This window comes from Procambarus clarkii, chromosome 46 (assembly GCF_040958095.1).
Source record: "Procambarus clarkii isolate CNS0578487 chromosome 46, FALCON_Pclarkii_2.0, whole genome shotgun sequence".
Taxonomy (NCBI): Eukaryota; Metazoa; Arthropoda; class Malacostraca; order Decapoda; family Cambaridae; genus Procambarus; species Procambarus clarkii.
In genome coordinates this window covers 5,276,165-5,303,644 of record NC_091195.1, presented here as the reverse complement: position 1 = coordinate 5,303,644, position 27,480 = coordinate 5,276,165, and the positions used below count along the sequence as shown (strand labels likewise).

At 50.4% G+C, this 27,480-nt stretch overlaps 1 protein-coding gene across 1 annotated transcript in view; it reads right to left on the bottom strand.

Moving 5' to 3' along the window:
* LOC138350622 (uncharacterized) overlaps positions 1 to 27,480 on the bottom strand; it is a 53,170-nt gene that overhangs the window by 20,459 nt on the left and 5,231 nt on the right. The window contains exon 2 of the mRNA XM_069301660.1: positions 27,198 to 27,437. Coding sequence (XP_069157761.1) covers positions 27,198 to 27,437 — 240 coding nt within the window. The remainder of the gene's footprint in view (positions 1 to 27,197; positions 27,438 to 27,480) is intronic.

Genomic DNA, 27,480 nt, shown 5'->3' with positions numbered 1-27,480 from the left:
AGGGTAGTGGTACAGAGGAGGAGCGTAGTGGTGCAGAGGAGTAGGAGGGTAGTGGTGCAGAAGAGGAGGAGGGTGGTGGTGCAGAGGAGGAGGAGGGTAGTAGTGCAGAGGAGGAGGAGGGTAGTGGTGAAGAGGAGGAGGAGGGTAGTAGTGCAGAGGAGGAGAAGGGTAGTGGTGCAGAGGAGGAGGAGGGTAGTGGTGCAGAGGAGGAAGAGGAGGGTAGTGGTGCAGAAGAGGAGGGTAGTGGTGTAGAGGAGGAGGGTAGTGGTGCAGAGGAGGAGGAGGGTAGTGGTGCAGAGGAGGAGGAGGAGGGTAGTGGTGCAGAAGAGGAAATTGAAATTGAAATTGAAATAAGTTTATTGAGGTAAAATACACACAAAGGGATGAGGTAGCTCAAGCTATTCTCACCCCATTCAGTACAACGTGTTAATATATACATAGACACACATCACAAATAAACATATTGCCAAACATTCTGAGAGGTAAACATATACATTTTCTCCTTCACAAGTAGTATGTTATCAGACGTACACACAAATACTTTTATGACCTAGGTATACTGTATAGACAATTTGCAAGAGACATGCAGATCATTCAACAAAATATTACAATCTTGGTGCAAAATTCTTATATCTCTCAAGAATATCATCAACCTTTCCATTGTGACACATCCAGGCTATTTGTTCAGGAACAGTCCTTATCTCAGTGTTTCTATATACATTAATCAACGGACAATCAAGAACATAATGGGCCAGGGTGTGAGACCTTAACATACCACATAGTTTACACTTCGTGTCATTATCATGAACATCTATCCCATATTCCCAGCAATATTTGTACCCAAGCCTGAGCCGCATGTACACAGAGTCACTCCAAGCATTTCTCCTTTTACCATAAGTGAAATGGGTGTTTTGACTCACATACATGTAGTGTTGCATGGTTTGACTACTCTCATACATTATCTCTCTCCTCTCCACTCCCGCCTGTGCCTGAATATTTCTGATTTTGCTTCTTTTTTGTCTCATTGTGAATTCACATTCAATGTCAACTTGTAGTTTTGATGTGGCACGTTTGGCCAAGTCATCCGCCACCTTGTTGAGCACTATTCCAACATGAGATGGAATCCACATGAATTTCACACTATAACCTTTCAGCTGTATCTCAGTTATTCTTCTCTTACAGTCCTCAACTATAGACATGAAGACTGGGTTTCGACTGCTTAAGGACTCCAATACTCCTCGGCTATCGACAAATACAAAAACATTTTTGTCGTCATGACGTACTTCCTCCAAACACGCCAGAATGGCCTGCAGTTCAGCTTGTGTGGATGATATATAATTACTAAGCCGGAGTTCAATTATCCTGTCTACAGTCCCAAACTCCGTATAATCCCTTATTAGGACACCACACCCGGCCCTGCCATCCTCCGCCACCGACCCGTCGCAATATACATGTAAACTGTTGCCTCTTGGTAACCGAGATATCATGCTTCCATACAAACACCGTAATTGTCCCGGTTCATGATGAATCTTTTTCACCTTGAGGGGTACAATTTCGACGTCTATTTTCTGTACTTTCCAGGGAGCAGACATATTACACTGTCGAGAGGATTTACAGCAGTCAAGTACGTCGTATTCCCTGAGGTCATGAGCTAATCCCCTCGTGTAGCTTGTCTCCCTCAGTTTCCTGGAAGTGTGTACGTCACTCAAGCAGGTCTGAACGCTTCTCAAACAGCTTATCCCCTCCTTTTCTTCGCATGAAACGAATAGATACTCTAGTGTTAATGTCACGGACTCTATCACACACACTCTGTAAATTTAATTCCATTCTCATTATTTCAATCATTGCATTTCTTTGACATCCAAGAATAATCCTCATAGCCTCGTTCTGTATCAGCTCTATTTTTTGAATTCTGCCTTGGCCTGTGTGAGACAATACGGGTGCTGCGTAGTCCATGAGGGACCGAACAGTAATTATGTATAATATCCGCAAGATAGGAACCCCAACACCTTTACCAGAAAAAGCCAGTGCTTTCAGAGGATGCAGACGGGCTTTACATAAGGTGCTGATATGATTTATTTCAGCATTTTTACTCTCACATGTGTATCCAACATACATGCCGGGTAGTGATGCAGAGGAGGAGGAGGGTAGAGGTGCCAGAGGAGTAGGAGGCTAGTGGCTGCAGAGGAGGAGGAGGGTAGTGGTGCAGAAGAGGAGGGCAGTGGTGCAGAGGAGTAGGAGGGTAGTGGTGCAGAGGAGGAGGGTAGTGGTGCAGAGGAGGGTAGTGGTGCAGAGGAGGACGGTAGTGGTGCAGAGGAGGATGAGGGTAGTGGTGCAGAGGAGGAGGGTAGTGGTGCAGAGGAGGAGTAGTGGTGCAGAGGAGGACGGGTAGTGGTGCAGAGGAGGAGGAGGGTAGTGGTTCAGAAGAGGAGGATAGTGGTGCAGAGGAGGAGGAGGGTAGTGGTGCAGAGGAGGAGGGTAGTGGTGCAGAGGAGGAGGAGTAGTGGTGCAGAGGAGGGTAGTGGAGCAGAGGAGGAGGAGGAGGGTAGTGGTGCAGAGGAGGAGGAGGAGGGTAGTGGCGCAGAGGAGGAGGAGGGTAGTGGTGCAGAGGAGTCGGGTAGTGGTGCAGAGGAGGAGGGTAGTGGTGCAGAGGAGGAGAGTAGTGGTGCAGAGGAGGAGGGTAGTGGTGCAGAGGAGGAGGAGGGTAGTGGTTCAGAGGAGGAGGATAGTGGTGCAGAGGAGGAGGAGGGTAGTGGTGCAGAGGAGGAGGGTAGTGGTGCAGAGGAGGAGGAGTAGTGGTGCAGAGGAGGGTAGTGGAGCAGAGGAGGAGGAGGAGGGTAGTGGTGCAGAGGAGGAGAAGGAGGGTAGTGGCGCAGAGGAGGAGGAGGGTAGTGGTGCAGAGGAGTCGGGTAGTGGTGCAGAGGAGGAGGGTAGTGGTGCAGAGGAGGAGGAGGAGGGTAGTGATGCAGAAGAGGAGGGTAGTGGTGTAGAGGAGGAGGAGGGTAGTGGTGTAGAGAAGGAGGAGGGTAGTGGTGCAGAGGAGGAGGAGGGTAGTGGTGCAGAGGAGGAGGAGGGTAGTGGTGCAGAGGAGAAGGAGGCTAGTGCTGCAGAGGAGGAGGGTAGTGATGCAGAGGAGGAGGGTAGTGGTGCAGAGGAAAGAGGAGTGTAGTGGTGCAGAGGAGGAGGGTAGTGATGCAGAGGAGGAGGGTAGTGGTGCAGAGGAGAAGGAGGGTAGTGGGGCAGAGGAAGAGGGAAGTGATGCAGAGGAGGAGGGTAGTGGTGCAAAGGAGGAGGAGGGTAGTGGTGCAGAGGAGGAGGATGGTAGTGGTGCAGAGGAGGAGGAGGGTAGTGGTGCACAGGAGGAGGAGGGTAGTGGTGCGGAGGAGGAGGAGGGTAGTGGTGCAGAGGAGGAGGAGGGTAGTGGTGCAGAGGAGGAGGATGGTAATGGTGCGGAGGAGGAGGAGGGTAGTGGTGCAGAGGAGGAGAAGGAGGGTAGTGGTGCGGAGGAGGAGGAGGGTAGTGGTGTGGAAGAGAAGGAGGGTAGTGGTGCGGAGGAGGAGGAGGGTAGTGGTGCAGAGGAGGAGGAGGGTAGTGGTGCACAGGAGGAGGAGGGTAGTGGTGCAGAGCAGGAAGAGGGTAGTGGTGCAGAGCAGGAGGAGGGTAGTGGTGCAGAGCAGGAGGAGGGTAGTGGTGCAGAGAAGGAAGAGGGTAGTGGTGCGGAGGAGGAGGAGGGTAGTGGTGCAGAGGAGGAGGAGGGTAGTGGTGCAGAGGAGGAGGAGGGTAGTGGTGCAGAGGAGGAGGAGGGTAGTGGTGCAGATGAGGAGGGTAGTGGTGCAGAGGAGGAGGATGGTAGTGGTGCGGAGGAGGAGGAGAGTAGTGGTGCAGAGGAGGAGGGTAGTGATGCATAGGAGGAAGAGGGTAGTGTTGCAGAGGAGGAGGGAAGTGGTGCAAAGGAGGAGGAGGGTAGTAGTGGTGAAGAGGAGGAGGGTAGTGGTGCGGAGGAGGAGGAGGAGGGTAGTGGTGCAGAGGAGGAGGGTAGTGGTGAAGAGGAGGAGGGTAGTGGTGCGGAGGAGGAGGAGGAGGGTAGTGGTGCAGAGGAGGAGGGTAGTGGGGCAGAGGAGGAGGAGGGTAGTGGTGCAGATGAGAAGGAGGGTAGTGGTGCAGAGGAGGAGGAGGAGGGTAGTGGTGTAGAAGAGGAGGGTAGTGGTGTAGAGGAGGAGGAGGGTAGTGGTGCAGAGGAGGAGGAGGGTAGTGGTGCAGAGGAGGAGGAGGGTAGTGGTGCAGAGGAGAAGGAGGCTAGTGCTGCAGAGGAGGAGGGTAGTGATGCAGAGGAGGAGGGTAGTGGTGCAGAGGAAAGAGGAGTGTAGTGGTGCAGAGGAGGAGGGTAGTGATGCAGAGGAGGAGGGTAGTGGTGCAGAGGAGAAGGAGGGTAGTGGTGCAGAGGAAGAGGGTAGTGATGCAGAGGAGGAAGGTTGTGGTGCAGAGGAGGAGGATAGTGGTGCAGAGGAGGAGGGTAGTGGCGCAGAGGAGGAGGGTAGTGGTGCAGAGGAGGAGGAGGGTAGTGGTGCAGAGGAGGAGGGTAGTGATGCAGAAGAGGAGGGTAGTGGTGCAGAGGAGGAGGAGGGTAGTGGTGCAGAGGAGGAGGAGGGTGGTGGTGCAGAGGAGGAGGGTAGTGGTGCAGAGGAGGAGGAGGGTAGTGGTGCAGAGGAGGATGGTAGTGGTGCAGAGGAGGAGGAGGGTAGTGGTGCAGAGGAGGAGGAGGGTAGTGGTGCGGAGGAGGAGGAGGGTAGTGGTGCAGAGGAGGAGGAGGGTAGTGGTGCAGAGGAGGAGGATGGTAATGGTGCGGAGGAGGAGGAGGGTAGTGGTGCAGAGGAGGAGAAGGAGGGTAGTGGTGCGGAGGAGAAGGAGGGTAGTGGTGTGGAGGAGAAGGAGGGTAGTGGTGCGGAGGAGGAGGAGGGTAGTGGTGCAGAGGAGGAGGAGGGTAGTGGTGCACAGGAGGAGGAGGGTAGTGGTGCAGAGCAGGAGGAGGGTAGTGGTGCAGAGCAGAAGGAGGGTAGTGGTGCAGAGCAGGAGGAGGGTAGTGGTGCAGAGGAGGAGGAGGGTAGTGGTGCAGAGGAGGAGGAGGGTAGTGGTGCGGAGGAGGAGGAGGAGGGTAGTGGTGCAGAGGAGGAGGATGGTAGTTGTGCGGAGGAGGAGGAGGGTAGTGGTGCAGAAGAGGAGGGTAGTGATGCATAGGAGGAAGAGGGTAGTGTTGCAGAGGAGGAGGGAAGTGGTGCAAAGGAGGAGGAGGGTAGTAGTGGTGAAGAGGAGGAGGGTAGTGGTGCGTAGGAGGAGGAGGAGGGTAGTGGTGCAGAGGAGGAGGGTAGTGGTGAAGAGGAGGAGGGTAGTGGTGCGGAGGAGGAGGAGGAGGGTAGTGGTGCAGAGGAGGAGGGTAGTGGGGCAGAGGAGGAGGAGGGTAGTGGTGCAGAGGAGGAGGAGGGTAGTGGAGCAGAGGAGGAGGAGAGTAGTAGTGCAGATGAGAAGGAGGGTAGTGGTGAAGAGGAGGAGGACGAGGGTAGTGGTGCAGAAGAGGAGGGTAGTGGTGTAGAGGAGGAGGAGGGTAGTGGTGCAGAGGAGGAGGGTAGTGATGCATAGGAGGAAGAGGGTAGTGTTGCAGAGGAGGAGGGAAGTGGTGCAAAGGAGGAGGAGGGTAGTAGTGGTGAAGAGGAGGAGGGTAGTGGTGCGTAGGAGGAGGAGGAGGGTAGTGGTGCAGAGGAGGAGGGTAGTGGTGAAGAGGAGGAGGGTAGTGGTGCGGAGGAGGAGGAGGAGGGTAGTGGTGCAGAGGAGGAGGGTAGTGGGGCAGAGGAGGAGGAGGGTAGTGGTGCAGAGGAGGAGGAGGGTAGTGGAGCAGAGGAGGAGGAGAGTAGTAGTGCAGATGAGAAGGAGGGTAGTGGTGAAGAGGAGGAGGACGAGGGTAGTGGTGCAGAAGAGGAGGGTAGTGGTGTAGAGGAGGAGGAGGGTAGTGGTGCAGAGGAGGAGGAGGGTAGTGGTGCAGAGGAGGAGGAGGGTAGTGGTGCAGAGGAGAAGGAGGCTAGTGCTGCAGAGGAGGAGGGTAGTGATGCAGAGGAGGAGGGTAGTGGTGCAGAGGAAAGAGGAGTGTAGTGGTGCAGAGGAGAAGGAGGGTAGTGGTGCAGAGGAAGAGGGTAGTGATGCAGAGGAGGAGGAGGAGGGTAGTGGTGCAGAGGAGGAGGGTAGTGATGCAGAGGAGGAGGGTAGTGGTGCAGAGGAGAAGGAGGGTAGTGGTGCAGAGGAAGAGGGTAGTGATGCAGAGGAGGAGGAGGGTAGTGGTGCAGAGGAGGAGGGTAGTGATGCAGAGGAGGAAGGTTGTGGTGCAGAGGAGGAGGATAGTGGTGCAGAGGAGGAGGGTAGTGGTGCAGAGGAAAGAGGAGTGTAGTGGTGCAGAGGAGGAGGGTAGTGATGCAGAGGAGAAGGGTAGTGGTGCAGAGGAGAAGGAGGGTAGTGGTGCAGAGGAAGAGGGTAGTGATGCAGAGGAGGAAGGTTGTGGTGCAGAGGAGGAGGATAGTGGCGCAGAGGAGGAGGGTAGTGACGCAGAGGAGGAGGGTAGTGGTGCAGAGGAGGAGGAGCGTAGTGGTGCAGAGGAGGAGGGTAGTGATGCAGAAGAGGAGGGTAGTGGTGCAGAGGAGGAGGAGGGTAGTGGTGCAGAGGAGGAGGAGGGTGGTGATGCAGAGGAGGAGGGTAGTGGTGCAGAGGAGGAGGAGGGTAGTGGTGCAGAGGAGGAGGATGGTAGTGGTGCAGAGGAGGAGGAGGGTAGTGGTGCAGAGGAGGAGGAGGGTAGAGGTGCGGAGGAGGAGGAGGGTAGTGGTGCAGAGGAGGAGGAGGGTAGTGGTGCAGTGGAGGAGGATGGTAATGGTGCAGAGGAGGAGGAGGGTAGTGGTGCAGAGGAGGAGGAGGGTTGTGGTGCAGAGGAGGAGGAGGGTAGTGGTGCAGATGAGAAGGAGGGTAGTGGTGCAGAGGAGGAGGAGGGTAGTGGTGCGGAGGAGGAGGAGGAGGGTAGTGGTGCAGAGGAGGAGGGTAGTGGTGAAGAGGAGGAGGGTAGTGGTGCGGAGGAGGAGGAGGGTAGTAGTGGTGAAGAGGAGGAGGGTAGTGGTGCGGAGGAGGAGGAGGAGGGTAGTGGTGCAGAGGAGGAGGGTAGTGGTGAAGAGGAGGAGGGTAGTGGTGCGGAGGAGGAGGAGGAGGGTAGTGGTGCAGAGGAGGAGGGTAGTGGGGCAGAGGAGGAGGAGGGTAGTGGTGCAGAGGAGGAGGGTAGTGGGGCAGAGGAGGAGGAGATTAGTGGTGCAGAGGAGGAGGAGGGTAGTGATGCAGAGGAGAAAAAGGGTAGTGGTGCAGAGGAGGACGGTAGTGGTGCAGAGGAGGAGGAGGGTAGTGGTGCAGAGGAGGATAAGGGTTGTGGTGCAGAGGAGGATAAGGGTTGTGATGCAGAGGAGGATAAGGGTTGTGGTGCAGAGGAGGAGGGTAGTAGTGCAGAGGAGGAAGGAAGTGGGGCTGAGGAGGAGGGTAGTGGTGCAGAGGAGGAGGTGGAGGGTAGTGATGCAGAGGAGGAAAAGGGTAATGGTGCAGAGGAGGAGGGTAGTGGTGCAGAGGAGTAGGAGGGTAGTGGTGCAGAGGAGGATGAGGGTTGTGGTGCAGAGGAGGAGGGTGGTGGTGCAGAGGAGGAGGAAGGTAGTGGCGCAGAGGAGGAGGAGGGTAGTGGTGCTGAGGAGGAGAAGGAGGAGAGTAGTGGTGCAGAGGAGGAGGAAGGAAGTGGTGCAGAGGAGGAGGGTAGTGGTGCAGAGGAGGAGGAGATTACTGGTGCAGAGGAGGAGGAGGAGGAGGAGGGTAGTGCTGCAGAGGAGGAGGAGGGTAGTGGTTCAGAAGAAGAGGTTAGTGGTGCAGCGGAGGAGGAGGAGGAGGAGGGTGTTGGATATTTCCAACACCGAATACAACATTGTTGTATTCTCATTACTTATTACTAACCATACTAACTATTGTAGTAAGTAAAATTAACAACTCGTAGAATTCTCATGTACTAATAATTCATCTGTGCAGTTGGCTAGAATTCTCACGTCACCTGACGCCAGTATTGCGTCAGGTTTCCTTACAGTAAACACATTATATCCAATTTGTGTGAGAATTAAATACGATTCTCCATAATTAAAGCATTCTGTATGACAACTGATTGCAGACGAATTGTTCTCTAACTAAAGGCCGAATAGAGTGTTAGAATCATAGCGTCTACCTCGCGATAGAGTTAACGTCATCAATGAATGCCATGGGGAGACATTAATTCCTCTCCCTTATATATTTACTATTCCTAAATTAGTAAATAATAATAATTTGTTTCTCTAAATAATAAACCCGTCCAGTCTTTAAAGTTTCAAGCGCGAATGCGAGAAATATTAATGTTCGAGACAATAATTTGTGTTATGAACGTCGACTCGGCGTGGGTTGGAGGGACGCCATCCTCCTCAGTACGCGGACACGTGCAGAGCCGAAAGGAGGCAAAGCTGCGCTTACCGTACTCATAAAAGACGCCATTGTCCAGCAAATTGGACAGGTGTTATCCATCCTCAGATGAAAGCCGCCACTGTGAGGCGTGAATGACCTTGCAGATAATATCTTCAACTAGTGCTGGTGTTAAATAAGGGACCCTTGATTTGGTTCCTGACGACACGTGATCAGCCAACTTGAAGCGCATCACTATCCAGGATAGGTTCACCGGAGCCTGGGATGCGAAAATACGGCAATCTTAATACTTATACAGTGCCCACAGCTAAGTACTCCTTTATTTGATGCATCATTTACAGGTCTGATAATAGCAGGGTGATTGTTCGTTACAAAGCGTGATAACACCTAATAACAGGTGATTAGCATTTCATCTGTAAATCTTAACATTTTTTAATATAAATTGAGTAGTTAAATCAATTGCTACTGGTAGTTATTTATCTTGCAGCCCGAGAGAAGAATTCCTCATGCTGCCTTCTCCATGTTGAACCGTACCATTCGTCAGTGTACCGAATCTGGAGATTAAGAGGACTTCTATGGTTATCTAAAGGAATCTGCTTCAAGCTAAGATTTATTTCCTTTTTATCCATTCCTTTGCAATTTGATTTATTCAGAATGTTTTGATATTAATGTGTGATTTACTGTAACTCATTATTATGCTCATATTCATATTCTTCTTTATGTGAATGATATTATATTCAGCATTATTTTATAGGATTAGATTATTATTAATTGAATTAGTGAACGAACCACACTGATTCCTGGACGTACTTACCTCCAGTAATAACCCCCCAATGTAGGTGTTTGAGGCTTTGTTTCTTTTAATAATACAGCCCATTAATTAATCTTATGATCATGCTTTCTAGTTATATCCATAGTTACTGGTTTCATCTAGGAATTATTTAATGATCAGAAATTCTCAGTTTCCCTCTTTACTTTAAAAGCGGGTGGTCCTTCGTAATTTAATTTACTACTTTAATTATTAATTAATCAGAATCAAGCCCAAATATCCCACATTATGGTCCTTCGAACCGGATAGGCATTAAATTTATAATTAAAATATTAACCATTAATAGCTAATCCTTGTGTGATAGAAGCTAGACTAACTATTTAATTAATTGTGTCAACTAACATTGTAACACATTAGTTAGCCTAGATCACACTAACATATTGCTACTTTTACCTCATGTATAAAGTGGCTTTAGTGGGTTATAGCCAATTACCCACAACACTTAGACCTATACCTCACACCGAGGTGAGAATCTTTAGGTCACCAGGAGCAACAGCTCATAACTTTTACAACAACACCACCCTAACACCTGCGTTAGAGTGGCCTCACCATCTAACCATTATATACTTAGGTGGCAATGACATCCACCCCACTCGTCATCCAGCCGAGGGGATCAAACACCTCAAAAACATAATTTCTTCTTTCAAGCTCATCAGTGAATCAGTAGTATTCACATTAGTGGAACCTCGCCAACCAAGCCAAGATAATCGTTGGGGAGTAACTCCGGAATACTACCTGAGAGCTGCTAAGTACATAAATTTCAGGCTGAAAAAACGAGTGAGATTGGATGCCACATATATCCAATTTACAGCCAGACCTTACAGACAGAACCTGACCAGAGACGGTGTACATTTGTCAGGGGAATCTAGGTTGCATGTGGTTGACAAGTTAATTAACACCATCAACCATCACAAAAGGCTGTGGCTAGCAAGCCAAACTTAACTGTACATAATTGTTCACCTGTGTGTGCAAGAGCACTCTTATAAAACCAAAAAACCAAAAATACAGCACAACTATATTTACCTTATTGCACCACAATAATCTTTACCCATGTTATTAGGTAGAATTTAGGCTGAGATTGTGCTGAATTTGGTACAAGCCCAGACTAAATAATTTATAGTTCTTAGTTAGGAATTATTACTAGATCTAAAACTAGTCAGTGTTGTGTATTATATTATTTGTGCTGACCCTCTATAGGGTGGGATAAATTTTGAGATAACTCTGATTGGAGTGTCTCCATAATATTTCTCTTGTATGCATTATTTTGTGTATCTATTTTGTGTATTGCTGGATTATCTCCATTAACTCTGATGGTGATAAGGATGAGCTAACCAGACGAGAACTAGTGGTGGAGTTCAGACAGTACACAAAATATCTAGCTATTTGTTGTTAGGTAGGTAGGTACATTCAACCTCAAGTGAGGTAAAATATCAAGTAGTCACCTTAAATTAGGCTACAATTAATGTTACCTGTTCACTAATGAACAAGTACCCAAGCTTCATTAGTAATACATATACTAACACTGTGAAGTTTAAACCTAAGCCCAACATGGCTACTCCTGAACAATTGAGGAGAACCTACATTGGCCTTAAAGGTCACTTGACCAGATTAATTAATAAGGCTGATGATTTAACTAAAGATAATCCCATTGACTCTTATCACTTAGAGTCAACAGTTAGATTGGCTGATCTGAAATTTGATCAAGTCAGAACTGCAGGTCAATCTTATCTTGATCTGTTAAATGCTGTAGAAACTGATCCTGATGAAGTAAGTCAAATAGTAACCGACATCTCCCAATATGAAGAGGAGACTCATGATAAAATTTTCAGGCTATCTAAATTAGCCAAACAGTCTGGATCCAATACCAGCAACACTGGGTCTCACTTCCATAATCACTTACCCGAGGTTCGTTTACCTACTCTAGACTTGCCCACCTTTTCAGGATTAGATACAGAAAATTGGGATAATTTTTGGACTTCCTTTGAAGTTCACATCCATAAGAAACAGTCTCTAGACAAAGTTTCTAAATTTTCATACCTACTCAGTCTTCTCACAGGAGAGGCTAAAAAGGTCATACATAACCTTACTCTTAATGAGAGTAATTATGAGGAAGCTATAAAACTCCTGAAGTTGAACTATTGCAACAAAGAGTTAAGTATAGCTACCCTTTATTATCAATTGCTAGATCTGAATGCACCAAACAGTAGACCAGAGTCACTTCAAAGCTTCAGACTAGAAGTAGAGTCTCTAGTAAAGGCCTTAGGTACCAAGGTTAATATACCTAGTTCTGAATGGTCTATCAAGCTATTGTTACAGAGGAAATTACCTCGAAACGTCTTGACAGAGCCCTGCTCACATTATAATACTGAGTTTCTTACTCTCGATCAGATTTTCGAGGGGTTGAGGATCACAGTTAATAGGTTAAAGACTCATGACAGAATTAAACCTGAGTCCAAACCAATTAATACTGATATTTCAGTCAAACCTAAACAGACTCCAAGTAAGTCTAATAAATATAAATCCAAACCTACTCCATCCACCAGGAAAAGAAGTGGAAATGTAGGTACCTATTCAGTATCTCCTTCAGAGATAACCAATGACTTGTCTACTAAAGAGACTAAGTCTATTAATCAGAGAAAGTGTCTGTTCTGCAATCAGGAACACACCACTTACCAATGTTCTGCTTATCCTACGTATAATGCTAGAGTTAAAAGGTTACAGGAATTGCACAAATGCACTAAATGTATGGGTTCTCATGATCCCAAGAAATGTGCAGTACCACTACGTACTTGCAACCGTTGTAACCAAGGTGTACACCACTACGCCTTATGTAGGAAATCTCCTACACCAACTCTGACCACTGGAGAGAATTTTACTAATTCTACTGCAGTGCAATATTGTAAAGTACATCACGAAGTGAATGTACTTGCTACTGAGTCAGGCAATAGTACTACCTTGCCTACCGCTCAGCTTAAATTAATAAACCGAAGATCTAGAATTAACAGTAGAGGTCTCTTTGACCAAGGTTCCCAAAAAACCTTCATCACACAACAGTTGGTAGATGATTTAAATTTAAAACCTACCAAAAGTGTGAAGTTAAACATTTCTGGTTTCCTATCAAATAGTGGACCGCGTGACTACAAGGTAGTTAAATTACTAGTTAGACTAGGATCCTCTGCTAGCCCAATCCATGCGGTGGTAGTGGATAAGATTCCTACGGACCTGCAGGTCACAGGATTAGCTCGCACTGCGAGACACCTTAAGCGAAACCACATGAGGCTAGCGGATCATAAAATAAATTCCGATTACCTCAGAGATATTGGAATATTAATAGGCGCGGATCATTATTACAAGTTTATCACTGGATGCACTAGGCAACATGGTATGAATTTGTTGTCGTCCGCAGGTGGCAAATTGCTCACAGGACCCGTGCTTTTCAGACAAGGTCCAGCGCCCACAAACCAACAAACCAATAATGTAATTGTGGCGTGACTAGGCTTAGAGCAGTCACCCCTACGCTTCAGGGAAATAGCCGAGGACATTGAGTCTGACCCACCAATACATCGTTTGTGGGATTTAGATACGTTAGGCATCATCCCTGAGCAACCAAGTCCTGATGATACATGGACTTACCAGCAATATCTGGATACCGTTGTCTACTCAAATAAACAATACTGGGTAAGACTTCCATGGAAGTTAGATCATCCACAACTTCCAGTGAATTATTTTATGGCAGCCTCACAATTGCAGTCTCAATTAACACGATTGCAGAAGCAGCCAGACAAACTAACCATGTATCACCAACTTATCCAACAACAACTTAACAATAAGTTTATTGAAGTTGTTGAACACGATGACCGAAAAACAGGTCATTATTTACCTCACCATGCCATGGTGAAAGACTCACTGACAACACCTATTCGTATTGTCTTTAACTGCAGTGCTAAAGTAAAGCCTAACAGTGTGTCTTTAAATGAATGTCTCCAAACGGGACCTAGCCTAACACAAAGGCTACATGACGTGCTGTTACGATTTCGCACAGGCATTTTTGCCTATACTGCTGACATCAGCAAAGCCTTTCTCCGAGTAGGATTGCAGGAGGAAGATCGTGACTACACAAAATTCCTCTGGTTCAAGGATCCACTGGATCCTAACAGTGAAATAATCACCTATAGGTTTGCCTCTGTATTATTTGGTGCTACGTCCTCACCGTTTCTTTTGCAAGCAACATTAGACACGCATTTGAAGAAATCAGACAGCCCTTATAAGGCAACCATTAGCGACAACTTGTATGTCGACAATTTCCAGGGGACAACTAATGATCAAGCTGATCTGGTAGAAATCTACCATGAGGCTAACCGTGAACTGTTAGGAGCCAATATGCCTCTACAGTCATGGGCCTCAAATAATAAACTGCTTAACCAGTTAATCGAGAAAGAATTTCCCGATTATCAGGTACCCAGTAAATTAAAGGTTCTAGGCGTTGAATGGAACACCAACACTGACGAGATGAATGTCAAGTCAGTGCAAACTGATAACTCAACCCTTACCATGAGAACACTGCTCTCATTTGTCAGTCAACCATTTGACCCTTTAGGCCTACTTAGTCCTATATTAATAAGGGGCAAACTCCTAATGCAGGAGTGCTGGCAACAACATATGGGATGGGATGATCCGTTATCAAGTGAGTTACAAGCCAAATGGCAAATACTCTCAACGGATTTTAATCAGTTAGGTGTTTTGAAATTTCCACGTAATGCTTCAGGACCAAACTTACCCACCAATTTGCACGTTTTCTGCGATGCCTCTGGCAAAGCATATGGCGCAGCAGCCTATTTAGTTAACAGTGCTCAATCAATTTTACTCACATCAAAAGCAAGAGTTGCTCCCATCAAAAGGAGATCCTTACCTCAGATGGAGTTGACTGCATTGCTAGTGGGAGTAAGGTTGGCCCATTGCCTGGCAAAGACACTCAGTAGAATCCACTTTGGTGAGATTGTAGTGTGGTCAGACAACGAGGCAGTCTTACAATGGGTAAGAAACAATAACAACAAAACTCCTTACGTCAGTAATCGCGTCAGGGAGATTCATGATTTATCCGCAGGTTATAAGTTGAGACATGTCCCTACTAAGGACAATCCTGCAGATTATTTATCAAGAGGATTGACATTAAAACAACTTGTCAAGTCTTCGCTGTGGTTCAATGGACCTTCATGGCTTGTTGGTGGTCAGTGGCCCAAACAAAAGCCACAAGTCATAGTGACCAGAATCACCACTCCTATGAAGGACCCCGAGCCTCAGCGAACATTAGCCATTAATCCTCATCATTATTCCAACTTAAGCAAATTGTTACGAGTGACTGCTCACGTGTTTGATTTCCTCTCTAAAGTAGGAATTCGACACCAATTTCCCAATCCTGTTCACTATTGGATTAAGCGGGCGCAGCAAGAGACTTACGGAAACGAATTTGAGAATCTTCCGGATAAACTCACTAAGTGTCTGGGCATCTGGTACGATGTCAACACTCATAACATACTACGATGTGGAGGACGTTTGCTACATGCAAAGATTGACTTAGACACTAAGAACCCAATCCTTTTACCTCGCCACCACATCATAACTAAACTTCTTGTCTTACATCACCATCAATATGGTACTCTACATGGTGGAGTTTTAGATACTCTCACCGACCTTAGACAAAAATACTGGCTTCCTCAAGGTCGTCAGACTGTTAAGACCATTATTAAATCTTGTGTAATCTGTAAGAGATACGACGCTAGAGTCTGTCCTTACCCAGGACCTCCCCCACTCCCAGAAGAGCGAGTGGTTCATCTTCGTCCATTCGAAACCACTGGAGTTGATTATACAGGAGCCTTACTCCTCACTGGTAACCCTGATAATATACCAGTGAAGGCGTACATTTGTCTCTTTACCTGTGCTACAACCAGAGGCGTGCACTTAGAGGTTACCCCAGACATGAGTGCTGAAGCTTTCATTCAAGCTTTCCGCAGATTTGCTGCCCGTCGATCATGTCCTAGATTAATGATATCAGACAACGGATCTAATTTTGTGGCAGGAGAAAGTTGTTTGCGAGAAGTCTGGAACCACCCTGAAGTGCAATCAGTCTTACAAAGAAGACAATGTCACTGGAAATTCATAGCACCAAGAGCCCCTTGGCAAGGTGGGTTCTATGAGCGAATGGTAGGCACAGTCAAAAGGTGTCTAAGGAAAACTTTACACCGACAAAAGGTCAGTTACTCAGAACTCCAAACTATTGTTGTGGAAATCGAGGCGCGAGTCAATAACCGCCCGATCACCTACCTGTCTGATGATTACACCCAGAGAGAACCACTGAGCCCCTCTCACTTGATCCATGGAGGTCTACAGAGCCCTCTCATCCCTTTAGCCGAAGAGGACCCTGTAGACCCGTCCCATGTGACCAGAGGAGACTTGGTGGAAAGCTACCAGCATCTTTCTAGAGTTATTAACAGGTGGAATGAGGTGTGGACTAGAGAGTACCTCACAGCTCTACGAGAGTACCACTACGGAGCTTCGAGTCCTTACAATAAGGTACAATTAACGCCAGGAGACCTTGTACTAGTCGACAGTGATGGACCAAGGTCCGAGTGGCCTATAGGAAAAATTGTCACCATTCACCCAGATCGACAAGGTGTCCTAAGAGTAGTTAAAGTCTTATGCAGAGGCAACACTACTCTAAAAACTTTAGAGAAGCTGGTTCCCCTAGAATTGACTGAACAAGAATATCAGTCAGATCCAGTTTCCCCAGTAATTTCAGAGGACAATGAATTTGTTCCTCCAAGCAACCGTCTCACTAGAGCTGCAGCTCAACAATGTAGACGGAATTTGCGAGCCTATTATAACTCTGAAGAAGAATAATTTCCTTCATTTCCCACTAAGAAAACTGTGATGATACTACGATGTGATATCACGTAACGAAACATTACACGTCACTATGACCCAAGATATCGCATCACCGTAGATTCTGTTAGTTTAAATTGGGAGAGTTGAATTCTATAAATATTGTGTAGGCTACAAACAACATGTTTCAGTTGACATGTAAATAGCAAGACTCTAATTCTTGTAAGTCCTTGATAAGTCCGGGACGTTCGTTATGTGTGTACTAACATACTAACATATTAACATACTAATGTATTAATCTTAATACCACTTCGGGATAGGTCAGTACGACACAGTACACTGCGACCCTAGAATCCGCCCCCCGGAGTTATGTTGGATATTTCCAACACCGAATACAACATTGTTGTATTCTCATTACTTATTACTAACCATACTAACTATTGTAGTAAGTAAAATTAACAACTCGTAGAATTCTCATGTACTAATAATTCATCTGTGCAGTAGGCTAGAATTCTCATGTCACCTGACGCCAGTATTGCGTCAGATTTCCTTACAGTAAACACATTATATCCAATTTGTGTGAGAATTAAATACGATTCTCCATAATTAAAGCATTCTGTATGACAACTGATTGCAGACGAATTGTTCTCTAACTAAAGGCCGAATAGAGCGTTAGAATCATAGCGTCTACCTCGCGATAGAGTTAACGTCATCAATGAATGCCATGGGGAGACATTAATTCCTCTCCCTTATATATTTACTATTCTTAAATTAGTAAACATTAATAATTTGTTCCTCTAAATAATAAACCCGTCCAGTCTTTAAAGTTTCAAGCGCGAATGCGAGAAATATTAATGTTTGAGACAATAATTTGTGTTATGAACGTCGACTCGGCGTGGGTTGGAGGGACGCCATCCTCCTCAGTACGCGGACACGTGCAGAGCCGAAAGGAGGCAAAGCTGCGCTTACCGTACTCATAAAAGACGCCATTGTCCAGCAAATAGGACAGGTGTTATCCATCCTCAGATGAAAGCCGCCACTGTGAGGCGTGAATGACCTTGCAGATAATATCTTCAACTAGTGCTGGTGTTAAATAAGGGACCCCTTGATTTGGTTCCTGACGACACGTGATCAGCCAACTTGAAGCGCGTCACTATCCAGGATAGATTCACCGGTGCCTGGGATGCGAAAATACGGCAATCTTAATACTTATACAGTGCCCACAGCTAAGTACTCCTTTATTTGATGCATCATTTACAGGTCTGATAATAGCAGGGTGATTGTTCGTTACAAAGCGTGATAACACCTAATAACAGGTGATTAGCATTTCATCTGTAAATCTTAACATTTTTGAATATAAATTGAGTAGTTAAATCAATTGCTACTGGTAGTTATTTATCTTGCAGCCCGAGAGAAGAATTCCTCATGCTGCCTTCTCCATGTTGAACCGTACCATTCGTCAGTGTACCGAATCTCGAGATTAAGAGGACTTCTATGGTTATCTAAAGGAATCTGCTTCAAGCTAAGATTTATTTCCTTTTTATCCATTCCTTTGCAATTTGATTTATTCAGAATGTTTTGATATTAATGTGTGATTTACTGTAACTCATTATTATGCTCATATTCATATTCTTCTTTATGTGAATGATATTATATTCAGCATTATTTTATAGGATTAGATTATTATTAATTGAATTAGTGAACGAACCACACTGATTCCTGGACGTACTTACCTCCAGTAATAACCCCCCAATGTAGGTGTTTGAGGCTTTGTTTCTTTTAATAATACAGCCCATTAATTAATCTTATGATCATGCTTTCTAGTTATATCCATAGTTACTGGTTTCATCTAGGAATTATTTAATGATCAGAAATTCTCAGTTTCCCTCTTTACTTTAAAAGCGGGTGGTCCTTCGTAATTTAATTTACTACTTTAATTATTAATTAATCAGAATCAAGCCCAAATATCCCACAGAGGGTTGTGGTGTAAAGGAGGAGGAGGGTAGCGGTGCAGAGGAGGAGGAGGGCAGTGGTGCAGAGGAGGGGCAGGGTAGTGGTGCAGAGGAGGAGGGTAGTGGTGCAGAGGAGGAGGGGCAGTGGTGCAGAGGAGGAGGTTAGTGGTGCAGAGGAAGAAGAGGGTAGTGGTGCAGAGGATGAGGGTAGTGGTGCAGAGGAGGAGGAGGATAGTGGTGCAAAGAGGAGGAGGGTAGTGGTGCAGAGGAGGAGGGTAGTGGTGCAGAGGAGGAGGAGGGTAGTGGTGCAGAGGAGGAGGATGGTAGTGGTGCAGAGGAGGAGGAGGGTAGTGGTGCAGAGGAGGAGGAGGGTAGTGGTGCGGAGGAGGAGGAGGGTAGTGGTGCAGAGGAGGAGGAGGGTAGTGGTGCGGCGGAGGAGGATGGTAATGGTGCGGAGGAGGAGGAGGAGGGTAGTGGTGCAGAGGAGGAGGAGGGTAGTGGTGCAGAGGAGGAGGAGGGTAGTGGTGCAGAGGAGGAGGAGGAGGGTATTGATGCAAAGGAGGAGGTGGGTAGTGGTGCAGAGGAGGAGGAGGGTAGTGGTGCAGAGGAGGAGGAGGAGGGTAGTGGTGCGGAGGAGGAGGAGGGTAGTGGTGCAGAGGAGGAGGAGGGTAGTGGTGCAGAGGAGGAGAAGGGTAGTGGTGCAGAGCAGTAGGAAGGTAGTGGTGCAGAGCAGGAGGAAGGTAGTGGTGCAGAGGAGGAGGAGGGTAGTGGTGCGGAGGAGGAGGAGGAGGGTAGTGGTGCAGAGGAGGAGGAGGGTAGTGGTGCAGAGGAGGAGGAGGGAAGTGGTGCAGATGAGAAGGAGGGTAGTGGTGCAGAGGAGGAGGATGGTAGTGGTGCGGAGGAGGAGGAGGGTAGTGGTGCAGAGGAGGAGGGTAGTGATGCATTGGAGGAAGAGGGTAGTGGTGCAGAGGAGGAGGGAAGTGGTGCAAAGGAGGAGGAGGGTAGTAGTGAAGAGGAGGAGGGTAGTGGGGCAGAGGAGGAGGGTAGTGGTGCAGAGGAGGAGGGTAGTGGTGCAGAGGAGGAGGAGGGTACTGGTGCAGAGGAGGAGGGTACTGGGGCAGAGAAGGAGGAGATTAGTGGTGCAGAGGAGGAGGAGGAGGGTAGTGATGCAGAGGAGGAAAAGGGTAGTGGTGCAGAGGAGGACGGTAGTGGTACAGAGGAGGAGGAGGGTAGTGGTGCAGAGGAGGATAAGGGTTGTGGTGCAGAGGAGGATAAGGGTTGTGGTGCAGAGGAGGAGGGTAGTGGTGCAGAGGAGGAGGGTAGTGGGGCAGAGGAGGAGGGTAGTGGTGCAGAGAAGGAGGAGGAGGGTAGTGATGCAGAGGAGGAAAAGGGTAATGGTGCAGAGGAGGAGGGTAGTGATGCAGAGGAGTAGGAGGGTAGTGGTGCAGAGGAGGAGGAGGGTAGTGGTGCAGAGGAGGAGGAGGGAAGTGGTGCAGATGAGAAGGAGGGTAGTGGTGCAGAGGAGGAGGATGGTAGTGGTGCGGAGGAGGAGGAGGGTAGTGGTGCAGAGGAGGAGGGTAGTGATGCATTGGAGGAAGAGGGTAGTGGTGCAGAGGAGGAGGGAAGTGGTGCAAAGGAGGAGGAGGGTAGTAGTGAAGAGGAGGAGGGTAGTGGGGCAGAGGAGGAGGGTAGTGGTGCAGAGGAGGAGGGTAGTGGTGCAGAGGAGGAGGAGGGTACTGGTGCAGAGGAGGAGGGTACTGGGGCAGAGAAGGAGGAGATTAGTGGTGCAGAGGAGGAGGAGGAGGAGGGTAGTGATGCAGATGAGGAAAAGGGTAGTGGTGCAGAGGAGGACGGTAGTGGTACAGAGGAGGAGGAGGGTAGTGGTGCAGAGGAGGATAAGGGTTGTGGTGCAGAGGAGGATAAGGGTTGTGGTGCAGAGGAGGAGGGTAGTGGTGCAGAGGAGGAGGGTAGTGGGGCAGAGGAGGAGGGTAGTGGTGCAGAGAAGGAGGAGGAGGGTAGTGATGCAGAGGAGGAAAAGGGTAATGGTGCAGAGGAGGAGGGTAGTGGTGCAGAGGAGTAGGAGGGTAGTGGTGCAGAGGAGGAGGAAGGTAGTGGCGCAGAGGAGGAGGAGGGTAGTGGTGCTGAGGAGGAGACTAGTGGTGCAGAGGAGGATGAGGGTAGTGGTGCAGAGGAGGAGGGTAGTGGTGCAGAGGAGGAGGAGATTAGTGGTGCAGAGGAGGAGGAGGATGGTAGTGCTGCAGAGGAGGAGGAGGGTAATGGTGCAGAAGAGTAGGGTAGTGGTGCAGAAGAGGAGGGTAGTGGTGCAGAGGAGGAGGAGGAGGAGGGTAGTGGTGTAGAGGAGGAGGAGGGTAGCGGTGCAGAGGAGGAGGAGGGCATTGGTGCAGAGGAGGGGGAGGGTAGTGGTGCAGAGGAAGAGGGTAGTGGTGCAGAGGAGGAGAGGCAGTGGTGCAGAGGAGGAGGTTAGTGGTGCAGAGGAGGAAGAGGGTAGTGGTGCAGAGGATGAGGGTAGTGGTGCAGAGGAGGAGGAGGATAGTGGTGCAGAGGAAGAGGAGGGTAGTGGTGCAGAGGAGGAGGGTAGTGGTGCAGAGGAGGAGGAGGAGGGTAGTGGTGCAGAGGAGGAGAAGAGTAGTGGTGCAGAGGAGGAGGAGAGTAGTGGTGCAGAGTAGGAGGTTAGTGGTGCAGAGGAGGAAGAGGGTAGTGATGCAGAGGAGGAGGAGGGTAGTCGTGCAGAGGAGGAGGATGGTAGTGGTGCAGAGGAGGAGGAGGGTAGTGGTACAGAGGAGGAGCGTAGTGGTGCAGAGGAGGAGGAGGGTAGTGGTGCAGAAGAGGAGGAGGGTGGTGGTGCAGAGGAGGAGGAGGGTAGTAGTGCAGAGGAGGAGGAGGGTAGTGGTGAAGAGGAGGAGGAGGGTAGTAGTGCAGAGGAGGAGAAGGGTAGTGGTGCAGAGGAGGGGGAGGGTAGTGGTGCTGAGGAGGAGGAGGGTAGTGGTGCAGAGGAGGAAGAGGAGGGTAGTGGTGCAGAAGAGGAGGGTAGTGGTGTAGAGGAGGAGGAGGGTAGTGGTGCAGAGGAGGAGGAGGGTAGTGGTGCAGAGGAGGAGGAGGGTAGTGGTGCAGAAGAGGAGGGTAGTGGTGCAGAGGAGGAGGAGGGTAGTGGTGCAGAGGAGGAGGAGGGTAGTGGTGCAGAGGAGGAGGCTAGTGCTGCAGAGGAGGAGGAGGGTAGTGGTGCAGAAGAGGAGGGCAGTGGTGCAGAGGAGTAGGAGGGTAGTGGTGCAGAGGAGGAGGAGGGTAGTGGTGCAGAGGAGGAGGGTAGTGGTGCAGAGGAGGAGGGTAGTTGTGCAGAGGAGGAAGAGGGTAGTGGTGCAGAGGAGGAGGGTAGTGGTGCAGAGGAGGAGGAGAGTAGTGGTGCAGAGGAGGAGGGTAGTGGTGCAGAGGAGGAGGAGGGTAGTGGTTCAGAGGAGGAGGATAGTGGTGCAGAGGAGGAGGAGGGTAGTGGTGCAGAGGAGGAGGGTAGTGGTGCAGAGGAAGAGGAGGGTAGTGGTGCAGAGGAGGAGGAGAGTAGTGGTGCAGAGGAGGAGGAGAGTAGTGGTGCAGAGGAGGAGGGTAGTGGTGCAGAGGAGGAGGAGGGTAGTGGTGCAGAGGAGGAGGAGGAGGGTAGTGGTGCAGAGGAGGAGGAGGGTAGTGGTGCAGAGGAGTAGGGTAGTGGTGCAGAGGAGGAGGGTAGTGGTGCAGAGGAGGAGGAGGAGGGTAGTGGTGCAGAAGAGGAGGGTAGTGGTGTAGAGGAGGAGGAGGGTAGTGGTGCAGAGGAGGAGGAGGGTAGTGGTACAGAGGAGGAGGAGGGTAGTGGTGCAGAGGAGGAGGAGGCTAGTGCTGCAGAGGAGGAGGGTAGTGATGCATAGGAGGAGGGTAGTGGTGCAGAGGAAAGAGAAGTGTAGTCTTGCAGAGGAGGAGGGTAGTGATGCAGAGGAGGAGGGTAGTGGTGCAGAGGAGGAGGAGGGTGGTGGTGCAGAGGAGGAAGGTAGTGGTGCAGAGGAGGAGGAGGGTAGTGGTGCAGAGGAGGAGGATGGTAGTGGTGCAGAGGAGGAGGAGGAGGGTAGTGGTGCAGAGGAGGAGAAGAGTAGTGGTGCAGAGGAGGAGGAGAGTAGTGGTGCAGAGTAGGAGGTTAGTGGTGCAGAGGAGGAAGAGGGTAGTGATGCAGAGGAGGAGGAGGGTAGTCGTGCAGAGGAGGAGGATTGTAGTGGTGCAGAGGAGGAGGGTAGTGATGCAGAGGAGGAGGGTAGTGGTGCAGAGGAGGAGGAGGGTGGTGGTGCAGAAGAGGAGGGTAGTGGTGCAGAGGAGGAGGAGGGTAGTGGTGCAGAGGAGGAGGATGGTAGTGGTGCAGAGGAGGAGGAGGGTAGTGGTGCAGAGGAGGAGAAGGAGGGTAGTGGTGCAGAGGAGGAGGAATGTAGTGGTGCGGAGGAGGAGGATGGTAATGGTGCGGAGGAGGAGGAGGGTAGTGGTGCAGAGGAGGAGAAGGAGGGTAGTGGTGCAGAGGAGGAGGAGGGTAGTGGTGCGGAGGAGGAGGAGAATAGTGGTGCAGAGGAGGAGGAGGGTAGTGGTGTAGAGGAGGAGGAGGGTAGTGGTGCAGAGCAGAAGGAGGGTAGTGGTGCAGAGCAGGAGGAGGGTAGTGGTGAAGAGGAGGAGGAGGGTAGTGGTGCGGAGGAGGAGGAGGAGGGTAGTGGTGCAGAGGAGGAGGAAGGTAGTGGTGCAGAGGAGAAGAAGTGTAGTGGTGCAGAGGAGGAGGATGGTAGTGGTGCGGAGGAGGAGGAGGGTAGTGGTGCAGAGGAGGAGGGTAGTGATGCATAGGAGGAAGAGGGTAGTGGTGCAGAGGAGGAGGGAAGTGGTGCAAAGGAGGAGGAAGGTAGTGGTGAAGAGAAGGAGGGTAGTGGTGCGGAGGAGGAGGAGGAGGGTAGTGGTGCAGAGGAGGAGGGTAGTGGGGCAGAGGAGGAGGGTAGTGGTGCAGAGGAGGAGGAGGGCAGTGGTGCAGAGGAGGAGGAAGGTAGTGGTGCAGAGGAGGAGGGTAGTGGGGCAGAGGAGGAGGAGATTAGTGGTGCAGAGGAGGAGGAGAAGGAGGGTTGTGATGCAGAGGAGAAAAAGGGTAGTGGTGCAGAGGAGGAGGGTACTGGGGCAGACGAGGAGGGTAGTGGTGCAGAGGAGGAGGAGGAGGGTAGTGATGCAGAGGAGGAAAAGGGTAATGGTGCAGAGGAGGAGGGTAGTGGTGCAGAGGAGTAGGAGGGTAGTGGTGTAGAGGAGGATGAGGGTTGTGGTGCAGAGGAGGAGGGTAGTGGTGCATAGGAGGAGGAAGGTAGTGGCGCAAAGGAGGAGGAGGGTAGTGGTGCTGAGGGGGAGAAGGAGGAGAGTAGTGGTGCAGAGGAGGAGGGTAGTGGTGCAGAGGAGGAGGGTAGTGGTGCAGAGGAGGAGATTAGTGGTGCAGAGGAGGAGGAGGAGGAGGAGGGTAGTGCTGCAGAGGAGGAGGAGGGTAGTGGTGCAGAAGAAGAGGGTAGTGGTGCAGAGGAGGAGGAGGAGGAGGAGGGTAGTGGTGTAGAGGAGGAGGAGGGTAGCGATGCAGAGGAGGAGGAAGGCAGTGGTGCAGAGGAGGGGGAGAGTAGTGGTGCAGAGGAGGAGGGTAGTGGTGCAGAGGAGGGGCAGTGGTGCATAGGAAGTAGAGGGTAGTGGTGCAGAGGATGAGGGTAGTGGTGCAGAGGAGGAGGAGGATAGTGGTGCAGAGGAGGAGGAGGGTAGTGGTGCAGAGGAGGAGGGTAGAGGTGCAGAGGAGGAGGAGGGTAATGGTGCAGAGGAGGAGGATGGTAGTGGTGCAGAGGAGGAGGACGGTAGTGGTACAGAGGAGGAGGAGGGTAGTGGTGCGGAGGAGGAGGGTACTGGTGCAGAGGAGGAGGAGGGTAGTGGTGCAGAGGAAAGAGGAGTGTAGTGGTGCAGAGGAGGGTAGAAATGCAGAGGAGGAGGGTAGTGGTGCAGAGGAGGAGGAGGGTGGTGGTGCAGAGGAGGGTAGTGTTGCAGAGGAGGAGGAGGGTAGTGGTGCAGAGGAGGAGGATGGTAGTGGTGCAGAGGAGGAGGAGGGTAGTGGTGCAGAGGAGGAGGAGGCTAGTGGTGTGGAGGAGGAGGAGGGTAGTGGTGCAGAGGAGGAGGAGGGTAGTGGTGCGGAGGAGGAGGATGGTAATGTTGCGGAGGAGGAGGAGGTTAGTGGTGCAGGGGAGGAGAAGGAGGGTAGTGGTGCGGAGGAGGAGGAGGGTAGTAGTGTGGAGGAGGAGGAGGGTAGTGGTGCGGAGGAGGAGGAGGGTAGTGGTGCAGAGGAGGAGGAGGGTAGTGGTGCAGAGGAGGAGGAGGGTAGTGGTGCAGAGCAGGAGGAGGGTAGTGGTGCAGAGCAGGAGGAGGGTAGTGGTGCAGAGCAGGAGGAGGGTAGTGGTGCAGAGGAGGAGAAGGAGGGTAGTGGTGCGGAGGAGGAGGAGGGTAGTGGTGCGGAGGAGGAGGAGGGTAGTGGTGCAGAGGAGGAGGAGGGTAGTGGTGCAGAGGAGGAGGAGGGTAGTGGTGCAGAGCAGGAGGAGGGTAGTGGTGCAGAGGAGGAGGAGGGTAGTGGTGCAGAGGAGGAGGAGGGTAGTGGTGCAGAAGAGGAGGGTAGTGGTGCAAAGGAGGAGGAGGGTAGTGGTGCAGAGGAGGAGGAGGGTAGTGGTGCAGAGGAGGAGGAGGGTAGTGGTGCAGAGGAGGAGGGTAGTGGGGCAGAGGAGGAGGAGGAGGGTAGTGGTACAGAGGAGGAGGGTAGTGGTGCAGAGGAGGAGGGTAGTGGTGCAGAAGACGAGGAGGGTAGTGGTGCTGAGGTGGAGGAGGATAGTGGTGCAGAGGAGGAGGAGGGTAGTGGTGCAGAGGAGCAGGAGGAGGGTAGTGGTGCAGAGGTGGAGGAGGATAGTGGTGCAGAGGAGGAGGAGGGTAGTGGTGCAGAGGAGAAGGAGGGTAGTGGTGCAGAGGACGAGGAGGGTAGTGGTGCAGAGGAGGAGGAGGAGGGTAGTGGTGCATAGGAGGAGGGTAGTGGTGCAGAGGAGGAGGGTAGTGGTGCAGAGGAGGAGAGTAGTAATGCAGAGGAGGAGAGGGAGGGTAGTGGTGCAGAGGAGGAGGAGGTAGAGGAGAGTAGTGGTGCCGAGGAGGGGGTAGTGGTGCAGAGGGGGAAGGAAGTGGTGCAGAGGAGGAGGAGGAGGGTAGTGGTGCAGAGGAGGAGGAGGGTAGTGGAGCAAAGGGGGATGAGAGTGTTGGTGCAGAGTAGAAAGAGAGTAGTGGAGCAGAGGAGGAGGGTTGTGGTGCAGAGTAGGAGGCTAGTGGTGCAGAGGAGGGGGTAGTGGTGCAGAGTAGGAGGAGGGTAGTGGTGCAAAGCAGGATGAGGGTAGTGGTACAGAGGAGAAGGAGGGTAGTGGATCAGAGGAGGAGGGTAGTAGTTCAGAGGAGGTGGGTAGTGGTGCTGCCGAGGAGGAGGGTAGTGGTACAGAGGAGGAGGATGTGGTGCAGAGGAGGAGGAGGGTAGTGGTGCAGAGGAGGAGGAGGGTAGTGGTGCAGAGGTGGAGGAGGGTAGTGGTACAGAGGAGGAGGGTAGTGGTGCAGAGGTGGAGGAGAGTAGTAGAGCAGAGGAGGAGGAGGGTAGTGTTGCAGAGGAGGAGAAGGGTAGTGATGCAGATGTGGAGGAGGGTAGTGGAGCAGAGGCAGATACCATAAACCACCACAATCTCAACCACCATTAACATTAACCACCACTACTACTAATCACAACCATCAGCCACCACAATTACCAACCACAGCAATCAACCACCACCACCACCAACCACAACTATTAACCACCACTAGAACCAACCACTACCACCGACAATAAACATCACCCACCACTGCCACCAATCACAACCTACCACCACAGCCACCAACCATAACCCAGCAACAATTCCACCACCACTACCATGGATTCTCCATTAAGTGAAAGTAATGAATAAAATATTTTTAACCTACCTTTTATTATGCTTCAGTTTTATTTCTAGTATATGTAAAAATATATTTTTAAAATATTTCTACATTTTTTAAATATATTCCATCAATCAGGAAAACGATTTTTATGCAACATTTAAGGTTGCGACACGGTCTCAAAATTGCTTAGCCAAAGTTGTGCAGTAAGTTGTGGCAACTTATTTACAACCACACAATAACGTAGCTAATACATGAAAACAAACGTTGTCACACCTGGCTACTCTCCCGACCCACACCTGTAGATGAGAGGGAACACGGAAGCCCACACCTGGCTACTCTCCCGACCCACACCTGCACATGAGAGGGAACACTAAAGCCCACACCTGGCTACTCTCCCGACCCACACCTGCACATAAGAGGGAACACTAAAGCCCACACCTGGCTACTCTCCCGACCCACACCTGTAGATGAGAGGGAACACGGAAGCCCACACATGGCTACTCTCCCCACCTACACCTGCACATGAGAGGGAACACTAAAGCCCACACCTGGCTACTCTCCCCACCCACACCTGCACATGAGAGGGAACACTGAAGCCCACACCTGGCTACTCTCCCCACCCACACCTGTAGATGAGAGGGAACACTAAAGCCCACACCTGGCTACTCTCCACATCCACACCTGCACATGAGAGGGAATACTAAAGCCCACACCTGGCTACTCTCCCCACCCACACCTGTCTATGTCACACACTCATGCCAAAGAAAACTTATATCAAGTAAATCTAGCTTGTATTAAGCAAGACAATGTTGGGCTAAATATTGATCAGTGTTATCTTATAAGCAGTGAAGCTTGCTTAATGAATATTCTTGGTCGCTAAACGGTGCTCAAAGTTACTCAAGAAGCATTATAAGTTCTCTAATTCATGACTTTTATGGAAAAATATTTTTGAAACCACTGGAAGCACTGTGAATTAAACAACTGATTTACAGATATTCACGTGTTAAAATGTAGTCAATACGTACAGGTGAGTGACGTGTAAGAGAAGTGCAGGTCACTATACCCTCCTCTTGAGGGAGGACACAGCTGAGCCGCCAGGCGGCAGCACCAGTCTATGGCGGGGTCGTCATCAGTGAGGTCCCGCCAGATGGTCAGGTCGAGTATCCTAACCTGGCACGGCAGAGTGTCCAGGGTGTCCGGGTCCACGTAGCCCGTGTCGTCCAGGGTGTCCGGGTCCACGTAGCTCCTGGCGTCCAGGTCAATGCCTGAAGACATACTCTGAGATACAGTCACGGTCGTTACTGGTAT